Here is a 20667-nt window from a genome sequence, read left to right on the forward strand (position 1 = left end):
TGTGTGGGTGTGTGTGTGTGTTACATTTCTGTATATCCCCCACATCTCTCAAATATCAAATTAAAATAAAAGTAAATAATCCTTATAGGTATAACTATATGGTCTGAAAGAATTTAAAAGCCTGTTGTTAATCACGGTTTGCTCCTTTAAATGTGCTGTGAATTTTATGTCCCCAGTCTAATTATTTTACAACCTTGTTTTATCTTCACAGGCCGTTTAAAATGATGTTGGGAGGTCCAGTTAAAGCCATACTCGTAGTGTAGTTATAATAATAATAATGTATATCTTTTTTATCCTCTAAAATCTCACAACAAAACTCCTTTCAGCGCTTTTAAACTGAATTATAAGTAGAAAGAAATGAAAGAAAGAATAGTTTAGTCCATCAATCTACCGTTCTCCTTTTTTTTTTATTATTTCAGACTACATGTGAACATATTAAAATCTTTGGCTTGTCTGAGTCTGCGACTGATGTGTTGAAGGAAAATATGGCGCAAATATGGGGGACAGGAGACCACAAGAACCTATATAGAGCCAATCCGACAATCTAAAAACAGTGAGAACAGACAGAAACGATGAGGTGGGAGATGAGGCTGAAATTAAATATACTGTATACAACATGATAACTGTGTGGCTATATAAACTTTAATAACGATCGTTCATTTATATAATTATGTCCATATACTGTTACCATAACAGAAATCTGTGTTTTTAAATAGCGTTTTCCCCTCTTCCAGTTCATTTTTTTTTATTTTTTTATTTTTTATTAGCTCCAAAAGTCAAAAGAGTCAGGCAGCGGCCCTCAGCAGGGGAAATGTCCGGGCCTCTTATTCACTGTCCTCCTTTTCCTCCTGCACGGTGGTCGTTGAATGGTTGTAAAGTCCTTGAGCCATGAGCTGCAGGGCCAGGCCGTTCTTGTAGCCGCTGGCCTTTTTAATCTTGGCCCTCTTATTCTGGAACCAGATTTTAATTTGGGACTCGTTCAGGTTGAGTTCCTGGGCCAGAGACTGTCTCCGCTGCTCCGTTATGTACCGGTTGGCCTGGAACTCGGTTTTCAGTCTCTGCAGCTGCTCGGCCGTGAACGCTGTCCTGGGCCGCTTGTCCTCCTTGCTGTTCTTCTTCTTTTTCAGTTTCCGTGTCCTTGGGCCTGGCGTGGAAACAACAATGGAAATAAAATATTTATTCTACGGCTGGACCACGAACACAATGTCACACATGAGGCGCATGAAGTTCCTCTAGTATTCACCATCAAAGCTCCTGCTCATATCCACTGATGAGTGATGATAGCGGCTCATTATCTAGTCAGTGTGATCAAATGTAGGTCACCACACTGCCCTGATGGGATAGATATTCAAACATATCATTTCATTATTTTATGTGTTATCTCCTTCACTCTTCACTATAATGTGTGATATATTAAATATGGACTCCCTGAGGATAAATCACACCAAAAATAAGGCCACACAGAAGGAAAGCCATACCTTGCTCTGTGGGCCTCGTCCCAAACCAGGATTTACAATCAGCATTAAACATGAAGACATACAACCATTCAATATCTTTTACAACACAACAAAATACTACAACGCACTGGTTGTGTGTAAATAGCAACAAGAGATTTTTAAAAAACAGAAACGTGAGAATTAGTTATTTAAATTCAGCGTTTTCTTTTAAATCAGTGTTAGATAAAAAATGTTATAATATACTGACTGAGATTTTTCTCCTCCCCCACATTAAGGCATGGTTATTACTTAATATTCAACCTATATTAACTAATAATTAATTGCAGTGGACCTGCTGAGATCACAGGTAGTGTGTTCATGACTTGTCTTGAATGTAAAATATAACTATGAATCAGAAGAAGAGGTAGTAGGAAGGAAGCAGATCCAGCCCGTCCAACACTGGAGAAATACACAAATAAATAGCAGGCCAAATATTTGTTGTAGCTGTCACAATATGAAAATTGCTGAAAACACTGCTGAAGATGATGGATATATATATAAATACATATTTTAAAAATAAAACCTATGGGTGATTGTAAACCTTAGGATCTGAAGTCGGCCCATCCCGCTGTTCTCATAGTGTTTAGTTGACATAAACAGGTTTGGAGGTTTTTGGAGTCATTAGTTCCAGGCAGGCCTTTGTGTAAAGTTTAATACAGGCCCATGACATCTGACTTGTTATGGCGCCAAAACAAGCAGCAACCCGCTGCCACGGCTCAAATGAAATAAGTTGCTTTTGACAAGAGTCCCACTGCAGACTTCTCAGGTCCACATCATCACAGTTCGCCCTGCAAAAAGCCCCCATATCCTGTGATACAATTAATGGAATCCATCCAGGACTATGATTTCTTAATCATACAAACATGGCTGTAGTGCACAAATCTGGCCAGGGCGCATGCATCAAATAAAGCTCAAGTAGCAAAAATGTGATGGTAGCTTGGTCACACAGCAAAGCGTAGAATTTGTATTTGAGCACACACTGTCATAACACTGCATTCAGGCCAATGAAAGCAGCGCTTTAAGGACACACTAAATCCATTTTGCAGCCAGACTCGAGTGACATAAGATGACAATTTGAGCCAACACTTATACCACATAATTAAAGAGGGACTGGAAAGAATAGTAATAAAGCTAAAATATGAGCCCTGAAGGCTAAGAGAAGCAGAAAGAATTAACATTATGACCGTGGAAACTACAAACCCATTAAAAACAATGATGAAGTGTAGGAGGAAGACACTCAACTGCTATAAACACAACAACATGTTCTCAGACAACATGAATCTGTACGTTTTCAGAATTCAGTTTAATACTGTCTATACATTTATATCCACAACACAGCCTCAGATTAGGACTTCTGTGTTATTATAATTATCCCTTATAAAGAGCACTGTATGTCCTCCTGCAGCTGCTGTATATTACCAGCTCCTGCATTATCCTAACCCACACAAAACACTGAATGCATCATCCCTATCAGATGAGCCAACAAAATCATTCAGGTTAAAAGTCAACAGAATTTGGGCTGAGTAAATGCAAAGGATAAAAATTAGTGGGTTGCTAATATGAGCCTTGGTTTATACGCACTTTAAAATAAACAATGGCTGAGATTCTGAATCCACTCCATCGCCATCTTTATTTTATATAATTTTATAAACCAAGTAAAGGAATTCAACTGCATCTTTTAGTAAGTCTTATTTTGCATAATTTATTTGGGTGTATTAGGTGGAAAAATGAAATAAAGTCCTAAAACAAATTTCTGGGATGATACTTCTTTTCTAACTGAATTCGCGGTGTTAACGATAGTGACGTGTTGTTGCCTTTAAATCTCATATTAACACAACTTTATGCAATTGAATCATAGTTTAATATTCTAATATGTCTTTAGCGATACTCTAAATCTACTAAGCGATTACAGTGTTTTTCTTTTCTGTTATTTCATTTTAAAGCATATGCGAGCCAAACACAGCGGTAGCCTGCTGGTAGCATTGTTATCAACTTGAATTATATATTTTATTTTTATTTTTTTAACATATTCTGTCTTTGCCGACAAAGAGAGAAAAGGTCAAGAGAGGTCTTATTGTTGTCGCCAACGAAAATACGGTTAAATGTGCACAAGCCACGGAGTCCTATAATAACACGTTTATTGGGGAGAAGATTTAAGCATGTTGAGATGAAAATGCACATTGAATTGCACTGATTTTTTTTTATTTTTTAGCTGATATATTGCAGAGGCCTATAACAAATATGAGACACTATAGCCCATAGTGCGTTATGTTTATATATGTGTGTGTGTGTGTGTGAGAGAGAGAGAGAGAGAGAGAGAGAGAGAGAGAGAGAGAGAGAGAGAGAGAGAGAGAGAGAGAGAGAGAGAGAGAGAGAGAGAGAGAGAGAGAGAGAGAGAGAGAGACAGAGAGAGGAGTAATGGAAATTAATTACCTCAGGTGTTTAATGACCTTATCCTTCCCTCCTACACCCTACTTTCATATTCATTATGTTTTTTTATTATTATTATTTCGGTATGTCTGTTTAGTATTTTATTCCAAAATGGCTTTTACTTAATTGGCTCAGTTAAAGTCACAAGCATAAGAGAAAAATTATAGCCTGTATCTATATGCCAAAATTAAATTCACCCTCAAGCGAATAACTTTGAGGTTGATAAAGGTTTTTTGTTTTTTTTTAATCAAGTGTGTCAGACACTGTGAAGGAGTTTAATAATTAAACTGTGGAGAAAGACAAGAGGAGTCAACCCAGGAATGATCCCCAGCGCTCGGGCACCCCAGGCGGGATAATTCGGGGACTATTAGCGCCTTACCAGATGAGGGCCGGTCCGAGTACCGTGTACAGTAAACCCAAGCGGGCCACAACAGCGGCTGGCTTTCTTTCGTTGTGGACGTTGAGCCTCCATTGCTGCCACTCATAATCATTATTGACGAGGGGCTGTCTGCGTATCTGCCAGTCCCGTTGCTCGCCGCTTCGCCTTGTTTCGACGAGTTCTGCTTGGACGAAGGCGACGAGGACGTGGACGACGAGGAAGAGGAAGGCGACGACGAGGTGCTGTCGCTGCTGCAGTTGGAGTCCAGGCAGAGGCTGCCGGTGTGCGCCGGCGGCCTCGCCCCCAGCGGGTTGACGTTCTCTCTGCCCGGCGTCTGGCTCCGGTCGCGGTAGCTCGGCTCCTTTCTGCAGCCGAAGTCCGGCCGGAGGATGTTGTCTATGAAAAAGTTCGTGGTTCTGTGGGCCTGCTGCGCGGCCTGGTGCGGTAAAATCATGGGAGGGGATGGGAGGTTTGGCGACAGAGACATGCTCTCCTCCTCGGTCGAGTCCCGGCCGCTGGTGGGCTCCTTCTGCTCTTCCATAGCTGGTGGCGGTGAGAAATTTCGGCCTCTCCACGCCAAACTCCACTTGTTGCTCGCTCTCCCGCCCCCTTCGGTATCCAATTTAGACAGACAGCATGTAAAAACAAGTCTCTTCGCTAGAATAAATACCTGTGCTCATTTATAATATCACCTACTGCGGCGACATGTCGTCTCCTAATAGCCGTCCGAGACCGGGCATAGCGCGCAGCTCCACGTTATAACCAGTGTCCCTGCCTCTCTCCGGTGCAGCATAATATCTGTGTATCCGCTCTTCCTAAACTCTCCTAAAACCGTTATCTCCCCGCCGTGAGTGTGTGTGTGTGTGTGTGTGTGTGTGTTTTTCTTTCCCCCTCCCTTTACACCCAGCCGGAAGCACGTGTGCGCGTACACACGTGCTGCGGACCAATCGGACGCGGCGATCGTCCCTGTCACAGTTGACGACGGCCAATCGCGGCTCGAGATGCGGCGCCGGCGAGCACGCGCACTCGTAGCCCGCGCGCAGTTCGATCGATTTTTCTGCGAGGCACGTGCATACACATGTACACACAGCAAAACAAAAACAACAGCGGGGCAGCCTCCATTATGAATGTCCGTCAGAACGACACTAAGTATGTTTTTTCATTTTAATACACGTTCTTTAATCACATTTGAGCTTTTAAATATTATTGTTTACTTGTGAAAACGCTTTGACCCGAATGGGGATTCATTTATAAGAAAATAACATCATTAAAATGACTTTTTTTGAGAATTTAAATTTAATTCTAAGCTAATTTAAACCTATAGGCTCATTGTTGGGCATGTGTTTTACCTCCTGTGCATAATATAAAACTCTTTCTCAATGACGCTTTTATATTTTTATCTGGCTAACACCTACTGGATAATTAATTAGCTCAAAATGTACCTATTAATTAGCATAAAACTTGCGCCCTAATTCTCAAAGATAAAAAGTCTTCACATTTTCACATTTTCTTTTCACTTTTTCATATTTTCACTGGCATTTTGTCTCTCCCCTCCTCCTGTGTGAAGCATTTAGGTCAAATGTATAATTTAAACATCCACATTTTGGACAACCCAGCTTTTGGCAGCAGGACAAAAAAAAAAAAAATAGTACATCGCATTCGTATCCGCTAATATGAAAAATAGAAGTGTAAAACATGAAGTTTACAGACACAATGAGGCCTAGAGAGCTGGAGTGAGTCCCGATAATAAATAGCGGTTTTGTAAAAAATCCCCAGAATAAGATTAAAATTGCCCTCAGGCTCTAATTGGCGATTTGAAATAATAACATTAATAGTCATAATAATAATAGCGACAGCATGAAAAGTGTGGACGTGTTGATGTTAACACCGGCGCAGTGAAATCTTTATCCCACAGGCCGGAGTGGGGAAGTCATGGCTACTTAATTAAATTCCAATTAGGACAGTATCAATATGCTGTTTAGCCGCAGAGCCATTGTGGGTAAATGAGCACTCAGTCCGCTCTTATCTGGCGCTGCAAAGAGAGGCTCCTTGAGAGGAGCTGCAAAAGATAATTTATAGCTTTTAATTAGTCTTCATTCCGCCCGATCAGCCCGGTGTTCATCACGGGCAGCTTGCTGAATAAAACCCGAGTCAAAAGCGCTGTCACCGGTCCCTGACAGGGCCCTTAATCAAAGTGAAGCAGAGGCCGCGCTACAAGCCACGTAATTTCCAAGGTGCTGATAAAGCTTGTTGAATAATAGCGGGGGCCCTCGGAGACACCATTTACAGAAATGACTTTATTGACGGCTTAACGTTGGTAATTCATTTTACCTTTCATGTATTGGGAGCCGGATTTGTCGCCGTAATAGGATGATAAATGCACTGACGGATCGCAGACCCGTTTTTATTGAGTAGCCTATATAGTGGAGGTGCTTCAGCGGCAGGGACACACACACACACACACACACACACACACACACACACACACACACACACACACACACATACACAAACGCACGCACACACACATGCACACACACACACAGAGTCATGATGAGCTTCTTGTTGAAAAGCTGATGTTCTGTCTGAGAGTAAAGCCATGACAGCGTGAGTGTGTGTGTGTGTGTGTGTGTGTGTGTGTGTGTGTGTGTGTGTGTGTAACTGCACTGCTTCTACAATACAGAAAAAAGTCTTTGTTTCCACCTTTATTTTAAGGCCACATAGTAGATTGTTTTACTTCCTGTTTGTGGGATTAAATGAAACACACCAAAGGAAGGCAAAATAGCTGTACAAGCGTTAATCTGTACTCTACATTTGCCTCCTTTTTATTGTCCTTATCTTTCGTCCGTCTCAGATGTTGTTCTTGTTCTTTGCCTCATTCTGGTTTGTTTTCTATAGAGTCCAAATTACAGGCTTCAAAAATAAGCTGAAGCCTGTTTGAGGCCCTGTTCAAAGCAGCCAACATTGTAACACCATGCAAACTGTTTGCTTCCAATTATCTCTGGGGGTGAATTTAATTACCTCCCTGTAGCCTATTATTGTTTTTCCTATGGCTATAAATACTTAAAGAGTGTGTTTGATATTTCTAAACAAATAGCCTACATTTAAAGTTACTATTTCTTCACTAAGGAATAAAATAGTTGAGTCTTCAGTTATAAATAAGATAATATAATATGTAATAATATAATAAAACACATTTGGCTTATACTCCTTATAAAAGCCTGTACCAGTGGTGGAAATGAGAAGACGTGATGTATAGATTTAAAAACGGGCCGCATGAGCTTTACTGTGAAAAAATACTCAAGGAATAAGTTCAGGAATTTACAAAAGGACGAAACAACAAAGAAGTTCATTGTTTGAATCAGAATTACCAAAATAGTTCAGTCTATTTTTAATTTATAAATATATTAAAATACAAACAGCTGCCGCTTCATCATATCCAGACACTGTTATAGAAAATATTTTTAAATTTTTTCTCCTCAAATACGAGTGCACAAATGATCAAAGTTGATTTTTCTCTCCCCCCCCACACCCCGAAAGGCTGCATTTATAATAAAAATGCATTTATCAAAAATGACAATTAAGCTCTGCAACTTCTTTCATGGCCACTAAATCTAATTCAGTCATTGGCTCATATCCACTCCTGGCTTGAAAATAAAAAAATACCTCTCTGTGTTGTGAAGGAGAAAGTTTTTCATCTTTATTTATTTATTTATGTTTTGATTTTTTGATTTTATTTGATTTTATTTTTTTTAAATATATTCTTCACATTCAGGAAAGTTGTGAAGCTTTTGCTGGACTCTGTCTCCAAGTGCTGCAGCTGCATGCCTGAGCTTTTAACCTAGTGAAGGCAGATGAGAAATAGTCTGTGACATTGTGTTATTCTCTCCATCTACCCAGGTTTCTGCATAAATTCATGCTCATTCAGGTTAAAGAGCAAAGTGGGTCTGATCACATCCTGTCTGTAGTTCAACATCTTATAGGACGCTGTGCAAAGGTTCTGTGTTAATGACTTTTAATGTGCTCCCAACAAAGTAAAGATCAGTGTGATTTAATAAGAGTGTGTTCAGTTAAAGCTTACACAAGCAGCCGATGTAATAACTTTATAGGGCAGAAGTTTAACACTCACCTCACACAAAACTGTAATTAAATGAGATGCTGAAAGTGTATCTAGGAGATTCTTGGCATGAAACAGTGTGGGAACCTTTGGGCTCAAGCATCCACATCTGGAAACCTCCGAGTTAAAACCAACTATGTAACTCTGGCGACATCTAGTGGCTCAGATGTGTAAGTGGTGTTTGCTTGTCGCTTCAGACGCTTCACATGGCAAGCGGCATAACTTTGAACAAACCAAGCAGCCTGCTTTATATGCTAATATATGCTCTCTTAATTCAAAACATTTAAAAGTCTCCACATCAAAGTGATTTTCCCCAGAAGAATAACTGCCTGCATATAAAAGAAATACTCTTCTACATTGGTGGAAAATAACTCACTAAACTTTAACTTAACGCCTCTTTATCCTTCTACTCCAATATAATTCAGAGGCAGATATTGTGCTATTTATTACATTTATTTGACAACTATAGATTAAACTACTTTTTGCTAATTACAGCTACTTAAGTGACATTTTCAATGAAGGACATTTACCTACAATTTCTACTTTGTGGTTTTGCTCCTTTGGATCTGAGTAATTTGACTCTAAACAAGAAAGAAAAGAAATACAAGGTCAACACAAAATCTAATTTCTCCTACTGTACATTAAGATAGGAAGACTTTTTACTGAAAATATATCCAGGCAGCCTATTTCATTATATGAGTACATATATTTATATGGGACTGACCCAGGAAGAATATTCTTGTAATTCAAAGACAACATATCTTAGAATAATATTCATTTGATGTTTTACCTACAGCATATACATATAAATTGATTTTTCATAATATTCATTTTGTGATGATTACACTGTTTCTTTTCAAAAACAATTGTACAACTACACATCAGGATTTTTATATACCGTACCTGTTTAAGGTTTCCATGGTACCAGCTCTTTTCAATAAGTCAATAAATGCATCCTTGCAGTACTCTGCGTGTCCACTAGATGTCAGAGTAAAACAGCGGAAGAAAACAATAAGGGAGAGACAAAAACAAGGGTTACAAAAAACAAAACAGGAGCATTTATCAGTGAAGATTAGTGGCATGTAAACAAGATGGATGGGCTCCGTCCACACTTGCTCTTTTAGAATATATCTCTTCCCTCATAAAAGCCATCAAAGCCAATAAAAGCAAATACAAAGGCTTTATTTAAAAAGAAATAAAAAAAGTTATGTTAGTTTTAAAAATGTCAGTTGTAAAATATCTCAACTTGTCTGAGACACAAACTGCAGCAGTGAGGCTGTAAAACCAGTTCCCAAACATCAAGACAAAAGCATACAGTTACATTATGTTCATGGTCATTTGCTGATTTTAAAATCTGATTTGATGATAAAAACTATTAATGCAAACGCCCGATTGTCACCAGCCTCAAACCGGTGAATGAATCCACTGTTTTCCACTTTTTCCACAAGTGTCACATTTCAGTGGCTCTGTGGTGGTGCGAGACAAATCTTAAAGAGATGTCACAAACAGGGATGAATTAACAATTTCGGTCCCCATCACCGTCTGCCACACGAGCCCCTTCTAATATTGAAATGCCAGCAATGTACAGAGGACATGTTTGCATACTAAAGGATGATTATTATTCACTGAGTTTCCCTCTCTCTCTCTCTCTCTCTTTCTTTCTCTCCGTCTGTCTCTCTTTCCAAGGTCCAGGCTCTCCCCAGTAATAATACATGAAGGGCTCCTCTCCCTCATCTATTAATCAGGAGGGAGGCTGAGGTAAAGGAGGGTTGATCTTTGGCCCTCACACACATGCACACACACTCACCTATCATCAATAATTGAAGGGATATTAATGCAGATAAATAATTAAGCTGCAGAGGATCTCTTTAGAGTTCTAATGAGAAGTGGGGGACAAATTGCTCCTCAGTCTTATTACGTCTTGCTGAAAAGTTTGTGAAAGCTTAAGCTGATGATAAATGGGCCCCATCTAGTAACTGGCAAATGAAATCGATGCAGACACTTTGCTCAGCTTGTTGACAAAATTACCCACCTACCCTCCTGCACCGTGTCGCTAGTAGGAATGTATATAGAATCTTTTGGCTCTATACAGCAATGTCAGTGTGATTAGCAAATGTCAAACATCCTATTGACAAACAATGTCAACAGGATGTCGTATTAAGTCGAGTATAGCAAGCTAGTTCAATATACCTGCACCATGAAGCAGGAACCAGACGTCTCTAGCTACCTGTGTCTGTGTTTCTCTCTTCATCTGTTGTGACTGTAACTGTTAGGAAAACCACAGAAGAAGACGTAGTGAAGGTACGGTGGCTGAGATGTTTAAGTCTGGAGAGTGATTGCAGCTTCTATCTATGTTGTCCCTTTAGTCTTATTGTATGTTGGTCAGTTGTTCCACCACTTTGGTCAGGACTGTAATATCTCAACAGCTATAGGATGGGTTGATGTTGGATGAAATTTGGTTCGGATGATCATGTTCTCCTCCTCAGGAACTTTGTGTTTTATGCCAAACACCTGCAAAACTAATGACATCCCCAAAACGTTACACCTGCTAAACATCACATGCAGACGTTAGTATTTAGCTCAAAGCAGCACTTTGTCTAAATACAGCCTCAGAAAGCTGCTTGCATGATTGTAGCCTGAGGACAGATGAGAGATTTGTTTTGATTTTTTTTGTTTTGATTTGCCATCAGCCAGCGTCTCCTCTCATGTGGATTCTTATTCTATATTTTTTCCCATTTTAAAATTCCGTCTTAATTAGCACCATCAGTGTTTTTTATTTCACTCTTTAAGCAGCCTGCGTGATGACACACATCAACCACATCTTGCTGTGTATGCAGCACTGTATGTACGCCTGACTGACGGGGTCTCAGTGTGTGTGTGTGTGTGTGTGTGTGTGTGTGTGTGTGTGTGTGTGTGTGTCCTCATCAGCCATGCTGCCTGGGGCCACTCTAACCTTTCGGTCGACTCTCGGAGGAACGTCTCTCTCATCTGGCATCCTCGGCCTGTCACTGTCATCAGGCAGAGCAGAGATGAAAGATATAGTCCTCATTGGCTTTGTTACAATAAGAGCCACCTGCTCCAATGACTTATTTCTTTAACCTTTACTCCTCTATATTCAGAAATGACAGTTTGCATGACGTGGGATTCCAAAATCTTCCTAAGAGACACGGTGATAAATTAATGATATCTCAGATAAGTCGTTATCGGATTTGAAGGCTGACAGATGACGGCCATTTTGCACAGTTCGGGTAATCCAGGGGAAATAAAGCAGAAATAAATCTTAGCTTTGCACTAAGATTTTGCCCTGGAGAATAAGTTAAGAGATCACCAAAGGCACATTAGTGCCTGTGATCTTATAATACACTGAATTTTAGCACAAAATGAGGAAAGACAACAAAGAGATTTAAACAGGTAGTCGGTGGATGGCGGCTCCTGCGTGTAGAGACGAGCTGAGGGAGGAGACAGGACATAAATAATGACAATATGAGTGGGCGACAGAAAGTGGAAGGAAGAGAAGGCAGTCGCCAGGGAGAGGTTGATGATGGCTGACGAGATAAGGGATAAAGTGTGTGTGTGTGTGTTTGCGTGTGTGAGATTGATCTCTACATAGTCTTCTATAGCCTCTCATTATGGCCCGTCTCTGAGAAGGGGACAGAGACGTGTTTCTGACATTATGCCATCTTCCTGCCCACCTGCCAATCATCTGTGTGCGTGATGTGTGGGTTCTTACGTTTGTGCGGATCAGGATCAAAGGTCCTGACAAAGATAGAAACATAATTGCCTTTGACGTTGCTAGCAGAGCTTGGATCTAAGATTTAAAAGTGTAATTGAGGATTAAATTTCAGGAAAGGTCAAATTTAGTTTATTTAGGATTAGGATCAAGTTTAATTTTGGATAAGGCGTGTAGAGGAAGAGGGTCAGACTGAAAGGAACAGTTTGACATTTTGAGAAATTTATTTGCTCTAATGCTTAGAGGTAGACGTGAAGATTGATGGCGCTCTCTTGCCTGGATGTTTAATTTGAAGGAGGTTGTCCTCTCAAAAAACGACCCCACAGCTCGTTAGTGCGAACAGAAGAGTTACATAATCGATTCAAGTTTCAGTAGGTTTCAAATACATTAAATGGTAACTTCATTAGTATGACAACACATTGCAGTGATAGTTATCTTCGTAACTTCCAGGCACTCACAAATAAAGAACACAAAGTTTGTTTTTACAGCCTTAAACCACCATATTACACATATTACTTAAAGAGGCAGGCTGTGACAGGCACATCAGGGCTGCAACTGATGATTGCTTTAATTATAAATTAGTCGGCTGACTGTTTTCTTGATTAGCTGCTTAATTGTTTGGGCTTTGAAATGCAAGAAGACAAAGAAAACCACAAATATTGATATTAAACTATTGGCTATTTTAAACATTTTATGTTATTTGCAGAGAAAATGACGATATTATTAAAAGTGTTGCCTTCCCAGAACAGCTCTCACAATGATGTTAAAGTGATTCAAACAGCAGTTTTAAATCAGCGAATGGCAGTTTACTACCTGCTGCTGCAGCCTTCAGTGTTTCCATCCATTTGTGTGTTTTAATGACAATAATAAGTTGCGACACTATAGAAACTGGATAAATTCGGTCTGATTTCCTACATGTAAATGCAGCAGGTGACTGATGATGAAAAGAGGTTAGAAATACTAATAATAAGGCTACTGACAAATGAGCTTCACCCTGAGTTTAGACCCTTACTTGGCTGCGTTTGCCTTTATGCTTTTCCTTGATTTACCTCCATGAGAAAAAAAGATGTTCACTCAGTTTTTCCGTTTCCTTTTCCTCCAGCCTCTTCTCTCCGTTTCCCTTCTCCTTCCCCTTGTTTGGCCGATTAAACCGCAGAGGAGATGTAGTTTTCAAAGCGCAGTCTGACAGATGAAGTGAGTCAGCATTTGCCTGAATCATTATCTAACATATGAATCGTAATACTGAGAGTGCATCCCACTCAGGCAAAATCTGAGAGCGTCTCAGTCTCAGTCTCAGTCTCGATTTTTGTGTTTGTTGTGTACAACATGATATTGTGGTTTTACAGGGGTGATGTGAGCGCTGGCTCACATGGAGTTGCTGACCTCACTTTCATACTCATCAAACCACCCTCTTTCAAAACATATTACTGTAATTTTCCATACACATATTTTCCATAAATGATCCATAGTGTCTATGAATTTAGAAAATGCTGGAAATAAATATTCAGATACTTTAGTAAAAGCAGTAATACCACAATTTCCAATTATGCAGAACAGCCTTTCCCCAGTGTTGTATTATATTACATTAATGGATTATTACTGCTGGTGCATTAAGACGTAAGAAGCATTTTAATGTCGGAGCTGCAGGAGTCCGAGCTAATTCTTATTACTCTATAATTGTTGGGTTGTCTGTTCTGTAACAATGAATAATGTTTTATAGACTAATCACTAGTTTCATAAGTAAATCTGCAAACTAACTAGTAAATGTAGGTGTGAAATAAATGTGGAGTAAAAATACATATATAAATATTTTCCTTTTTACAGTATAAGGAGACTAAGTAGAAGTATTATAAGTAATAGTTTCTCAAAACTGTGCTTAAGTGCTGTAGTACTTACTTACATTCCACATCAAGTCATAATTAATAATTAATATACATTGACATATTATGCAAAATACTTTATATGAGGTGACCTTCTTTCAAATGTATTTTTAATCATTTAACTTGATTAAGTTAAGGTGAGGTGGGGAGGGAGGCTGACCTTTGGGTTTCACTGAAGCTCAATCCAACTGATAATCCTAATAATGCACCAATTTCGATTACGTTAGCTTAGCATAAAGACTGGAGACAAAGGGGGAAAACAGCTAGCCTGGTTCCGTCCAATATTAAAATCACCCACCAGCTTGTCTAAAGCTCATTAATTGACACATTCTGTTTCAGTTGTTTACATCATGTTGTGGTTATCATGGGGGATTATGTGCTGGAACTATTTCTGTGCAGGGTGCAGCGACTTCCTGGAGTCTCGACTGGTTGCCCCGACAACCACACTCCAACACTGTTGTCCTCGGCATGTGGCAAAATGCACCTTCATGAGCACAAGGCGTGTGCTAAAGCACTGTTTTTTTGGGGTTTTTTTTAATGTTGAATTTTAAATAAAACATAAATCCAGGGTGAGGAGAATAAAAGACCTTTCTCTGCTCTCTCAGAAAAGTCAGACTGCCATTAATTCAGGATGCTCCTCTCCCCCAGCTGTGTGGAGTGTGAGGGCACCGGCCTGAATAAGACAACAAACAAAAGCAGAAGATGAGCAGGGTTTTTTTTTTTCTTTAGGTGTCAGTTAAAGTGAAACTGAGCTCTCATCCTCTCTGCGGGTCCCTTCAGCTGTCCCTCTTTATATTTTTCTCATGCCACGCTGGCATTTGCATGAACGTGGATCAATCATTGCTGGAGAAACAAAAAAAAAAAAAAAAATCGGTGAAGTGAAAGAATGAGGAGAGGTTTTAAAAATGTCCCGATGATTGGCTGCCTGTGCAGGGCGCTTTGTCGTCTGCAATTTTTCATGGCGAGTCGGCAATCAGACACGTACAGCTTCAACTGAGGAGGACTGTTTTTAGCTGCTGGAGACACGTGTTTGGACAACAGGCGCGTCTGTGTTTTGGCATCGTAAACTCTCTATCATTAGATTAGACTTAAAGGATTTAATTAAAAAATCATAGTTAATGAAGGTGGTAAATTACACACACACACATGCAATTACAAACACACACACACACACACACAGAAAACCTGGCAATGCTCAGCAGCAAAGTGCCTGGCGACACATGCTATCATTACTCCAATACGATGCCTGTTGCTCAGCTGCCTGTCAAGCTAAATTCCCCTGAACACAAAGTGTGTGTGCGTGTGTGCGCGTGTGTGTGCGTGTGTGTGTGTGTGTGTATGAGAGAGAGGCCTTGTCCCACTTATCTCATCCATCAGAGAATTTCACTACTCCGCCTGTCACTCAGCAATCCCTCACTGTCAGCCAGACTAGGGGGATAGAGCAGCCTGATCATCTATCGTGTTGTTATATATGTGAGTGTGTGTGTGTGTGTGTGTGTGTGTGTGTGTGAGCATCCGTCTGGCAGCCAGTGACACATACTGCTGCTGATGTCTCAGTTGGTGTCAGCAGCTCCACTTTTCATCCTAAATGTGTCTGCAGATGGGGCTGAGAGCCTTTACAAGGCCATCACGCTTTGATCTTTAAACAGTTTAAAAGGCCTCCGCTGGTGACATCATCACTCCAGTTCACATTTCTATACCTCCCTGAACAATGATCATCTCCAGCAGCCAGTGAATCAAGCCTGGTTATAGGATAATAATTCCAAATACTTAAATAATCTTTGCAGAATGTCATCATCATTGTAAACTTCTCCATCTTTTTTGTCATGTTAAAAAGGAGACAGTTTACCCGACATATGCCCGACATAGTACTGTTCATTAAAAATCACTCTGTGATATGATATTCTGTTAAAAACATATGTAGTTTTAATTTTCAGTTCATCTTTATATGTGAAAACTGTTCAGTTCTTGTGTCTTTTTAGAAAAATAGTAACCATAAATAGAAATATTGCTTTAAAAAAAACTAAATTGGCACAACCTTTTCTTTGTTTTTAGCCCTGAGTCTCGTCTGCAGGCGTTCCTTTCAGCCCCAGCAACTTTCACCAATAAGGAAGGGCAGCCTGTACTGTATGAAGCCTGAGATGTGAAACCAACACACATTGTCTTTATACACAAATCGTACCTTTTTTCTATAGTGTTTTCTATACATACACACAAACGACAACTGTCTCCCTGTTGTTGTTATTTTGTCCTTGAGCAGCTAAATAACAACACAGTCCCCTCTGAGGGGGACAAAGTCAGTTCGTAGAGGGCAGGAGAATCAGCCAGAGTCTTAATAGAGGTTTATCTAAGCAGACATGCTAATATTTGTTTTCCATGATTTCCATTTAAATTGACAGCAGTGGTGTGTAAACAGCTGTTTTCGTGTGTTCCTGAGGGGATGGGAAAGGAAAAAAAAAAGAAATCAAACACACACAAAACAACCATCATGTTAATGAAGGCTTACAGCAATATTTGAGTCTCGTACAGCATTTGCAAATCTCAGTACAAGTCAATCAGACGTGAAACACAGATGCCGACAGCCTCGAGCTTCCACCCACTTTTATATCTAAGAATATCTAAGACGACGACTTTGAGAGTTGTTAGGGTTGTTATTTATGTTTTGTCACCATACATGATATACAAGTAGCCATCTGAAGACTTTCGTTGGTCTCTATAGCTACTGACAAATCTCGCTGTCTTTCAAAAATAAAAGCTGTAGCAGAAAGATGCATCAAAAATGCGCCTTTTATAAAAGTTACATATGTAGTAACTTAGCATTAGGCCTGCTAATATTGCTAATTTTCATTATTAATTAATCTGCTTATTTTTTTTTATTATCATTTGTTATTAATACAATAAAATGTGAGGACTGTTATTTTTTAAAGATGCAGCTATAGTGGTTTGCAGTACAAAAAACAGCCCCATCTGACTGGAGAGCACAATGGCGTCCAAGGCTCACTGACCAAAAAAAAAAAATGGCTGCGAGCTACAGTGGAGCAAAGGACATTCAGGGAGACACCTGGAACCTGTAGGACACACTGCAGAGAGGCGGGCTCGTAGGCTACAACGAAACGCAACGCATTCAGACAGGAAGCCGTTCTCAGGCAAATGTGGAACAAAATATGTGCAGACAGATTTCAAGGCCACGAACGTGTACTTTCTACAGCTACATCCCCGATGAAGTGGTGTGTGCAAGAGATTTTCACACAATGCAAACTTTTTTGTCAAACGATATTTATTGGCATATATGAGAACAAAATATAACAGATTCAGTATTAATAATTAGTAATTAAGACATCCATTTGCAAGTTCCATTTGCTACCGTGAAACACTAAATACTGCTGAAAGCACCACGATTCTGCTCGCTACAGCAATCAAAGTATCTTAATGCATTTAGACTGTGACGTCTGTCAGCTTTGGCACTTTCCAATCACCTCAATCGATCGATCAATCAGTCATATGTTCTATAACAGGTGCAGCTCATCCAGTTAAGGTGCATGCCAGTGGAATCATGGGTTGGGGGGGGGGTGTTGCTCTCATTTTAGAATTAATACTGATGATGTGTTAAGAAATAATCTCAGAGACTGGGCTTTTCAAACATGTGATATCACATGACTTGGACGTGTCAGTATTTTAGTTACCACGGTAACGCTCAGGTCACACCAGAACCTGGCACAGTGAAAGTAATCCAGTATTTGGTGATGAAGGGCCACTCACAGGGCTAGCTTGTAAGCAGTAAACATGCCAGGAGCATGCTAACGCTAGCCAGTCACAATAGCAACCTCAAAAGTGACTATGTGCAGCTTTTAACATAAATGTTAATTCGCACCTGTATCATCATCATTATAGCCCGGTGTTAGCTCGGTTGCTAACAGGACATTGAATCACAATTTATTCAAAAGAATATCTGTACCATCGACTTGTGTCTTGTTCCTGTCGACAAACCATTCCTCCTTATTGGAGCAGAGGACGTTAAATAAAACTGGATGGTGCACCACAGCTAATAAGCTACGTTAGCTTCCTCCACTTCATCTCTCTATTCCCTCAGAAGTCTCTACTGTCAGGACTGGTTAAAGGCTGCAAATGTAAAGGTTAAAGTTCACTAAAATTGAGCTTGATGTAACATGTGTGCAGTTTAACTGATTTGGCGATTCTGTCCAAATTAATTGATCTTGCTGCAGAATTTCACTGTTTTCAATGCTGGTGTGACCAGGCCTGGAGGCCAAACACTGTTGGCTAAATTATACTGTCAAAACTTCTTCTCTGACGTTCATTCAATGCATTTGCTTCAAAATACTTCATACTATTCTCTATGGACCTCTGAGCGTGTAGGCAGCCAGTTAGTCTCCACCTTAAATCAAAGGAACATAAATATTACTGATATTACATATTCACTGATGACAGCAACCTCCAGTTGAACTTAAGTCAAACACAAATAAATAGATGAACAGAACATACCGCTGTGTCATGGCACCCTTCAAAAGAAGAGAAACTTATTAGACCATATACTTTACTGCAAACGATTTTCAGTGATGATTACTGTCCATGGACATGCTGTGGTGTGTTTAGTAAGGGTACAAGATAAAGCCGGAGAAGGTGCTGTACTTGTTGTTGTTGCCTCCGTGAGCTTTGCCCCCGTCCAGTTTGACATAGACCTCATCTCCAGAGTCCAAGTGCAGCACAGCACTGTTGCTGGCGTAGTCGTAGTTCTGGTCTGCATCCTGAGCTATGGCACTGGCCCGAACCTGGAGAAATATGGGACACGACTTCCTGTTGTGAGCACTAGTTTACAGGAGAATGCAACAGAAATAGAAACTGAGTTGCAAAGATCATGTGTACCTGAGGGGCAAAGTGAAACAGCAGTGGTGCAGCCACAAGAGTAGCATTGGGTGTGTGAAAGGAGTACTTGTCTAATTCTAAACTAGTGGAAATTCAGGAGTAGAATAAAATGAAATGTAACCAAAACCCTTATTGAATGAAATCCCCTGTCAGCATTTATAATGAGAGATAATGTGAAGACTCATGTCTGACCCCTCATCCAGCTGCAGCTGGAAACGTCTGAGAGGAAACACTCATCCAAACAGGATTTACGCATGAGCGCCACTGACAAACAGAGCATGCGGACACGCTCGTATCTGACCAGAAATATCACTGATGTTACCTTGTATTCATTAAAGATACCAATAGTAAGAATGTGCAGTTATATAACTCGCGTTAAGGCGAATAAAGGATCAAGCCTCAGGCGATGTCGTGCGCTTTTTGTGCGTAAAATGCGCATTTTTATGTATCGGCTAATGTGGTGTGGATTATGAGCTCAATCTTGTTTTAATTATTATTATCTTAAACCAAATTGAATTAAATCAGTTTGTTTGTTGTCACATTATTCTTCATGTAAAGCGCTGCTGTTTTTTTTACATCAGTGAAATGGTTCCCTTCACAAACATGTGAAACTGCAAACTGGAATTTGCTTATAAAACGATCCACTGCTCATTATTATTAATCTTTAATATTACCTGTCCATTTTTGCACAGGTCGGCCCACATGCTGGTGCCGTCTCCTCCCCGCATCAGCACATGGTAGGTGAAGAAATAGATCCCGGACACATGGCAGGTGAACTTCCCGGTGCTCGGATCGTAGTGGTTACCCAAGTTTGTAATCACGTCGTCAAACCTTAACACCTCATATCCCTCATGTGGATTCTTGAGACCGACGTAAAAGGCGATCCTGAAACTGTTGGTCGTGGAGTTCATACTGTCTGTTTCTCTGTTCTCAGCCCCCGCAGCCCCAGTTAACGCGGGGAAGGAGAGTTTGCTGTCGCCGCGCTCTCCCGGCGGCCCCCTCGGACCCGGGGGTCCTGGTTCTCCCGGCGGGCCCCTGGATCCCGGCTTACCCGGTCGCCCTGGTTCTCCGCGACTCCCCTGCGCCATTGGCGGCTGCGAAGCGACACCGTTCACGTTCTGGATCACCTCCATGGCGGTGGCATCTCCCGGTTTGGGGCTGTACGGGTCGCACACCATTCGACAGGTGCCCATCATCTCGTAGTAACGGGCGGAGGTTTCAGAGGTGCGGAGCAGCAGTAACGGGACAGCAACGGCCAGAGCCAGCAAAACCATCGCGACGGCGGTCACCAGGAAGACCACCGACCACTTCCTCCGCGCGGGTCGGGGACCAATGGATGACGGAAAATCCGTTGAGCCGCTCTGGGTGGGAATCGTGACAGAGGGCAGGGGGCTTACAGGACGGTGAAAACAAAGTGAAGAAGTTAATTAAGTGCGCATCCCTCGGTCCAGCTGTTCTGATTGGTGTCTCCAAGCCCCTGGGCAGCGGCTGTGACCGGGGAGCGGGGGCGCGTCTGGGCTGGATGGATGAGAGCGCGCGAACAGCTGCGTCCAGCTGCGTCCAGCTGCGTCCAGCTGTCAAAGTTAGCGGGGATAAGACCGGAAGATAAGGGGTCTGGTCTACAAATCAAAAGTGAATGTTATGGACAAGTTGGCTGACAAATATAGAAAAGCATACGCTGCTTTAACTTGTAGTCGACTCCACTTCATCTCAGAGGGAAATACTGCACCCCTCACTCCACCACAGTCATCAGA

At 40.9% G+C, this 20667-nt stretch overlaps 2 protein-coding genes across 3 annotated transcripts; both read right to left on the reverse strand.

Moving 5' to 3' along the window:
• Positions 1 to 433: 433 nt before the first annotated feature.
• On the reverse strand, positions 434 to 5129 carry LOC111222740 (homeobox protein engrailed-1-B-like). Of its 2 annotated transcripts, none has more exons than XM_022746572.1 (2): positions 4306 to 5129; positions 434 to 1144 (listed from the first exon to the last, which is right to left on the reverse strand). In XM_022746572.1, the coding sequence occupies exons 1-2, from the start codon at positions 4844 to 4846 to the stop codon at positions 825 to 827; spliced, it is 861 nt and encodes a 286-aa protein (XP_022602293.1). In that variant the 5' UTR covers positions 4847 to 5129; the 3' UTR covers positions 434 to 824. The 2 variants fall into 2 exon arrangements, with proteins under 2 accessions (XP_022602293.1, XP_022602292.1); XM_022746571.1 differs by having other exon boundaries at positions 434 to 1156.
• Positions 5130 to 18579: 13450 nt separating this feature from the next.
• Positions 18580 to 20187, reverse strand: LOC111222745 (complement C1q-like protein 2). The gene is made up of 2 exons (XM_022746579.1): positions 19588 to 20187; positions 18580 to 18819 (listed from the first exon to the last, which is right to left on the reverse strand). Exons 1-2 carry the CDS (start codon positions 20185 to 20187, stop codon positions 18640 to 18642), a joined length of 780 nt encoding a protein of 259 aa, XP_022602300.1. The 3' UTR covers positions 18580 to 18639.
• Positions 20188 to 20667: the final 480 nt, after the last annotated feature.

The sequence above is a fragment of the Seriola dumerili genome, unplaced genomic scaffold (genome assembly GCF_002260705.1).
Source record: "Seriola dumerili isolate Sdu_G_001 unplaced genomic scaffold, Sdu_1.0 BDQW01000105.1, whole genome shotgun sequence".
NCBI lineage: Eukaryota > Metazoa > Chordata > Actinopteri > Carangiformes > Carangidae > Seriola > Seriola dumerili.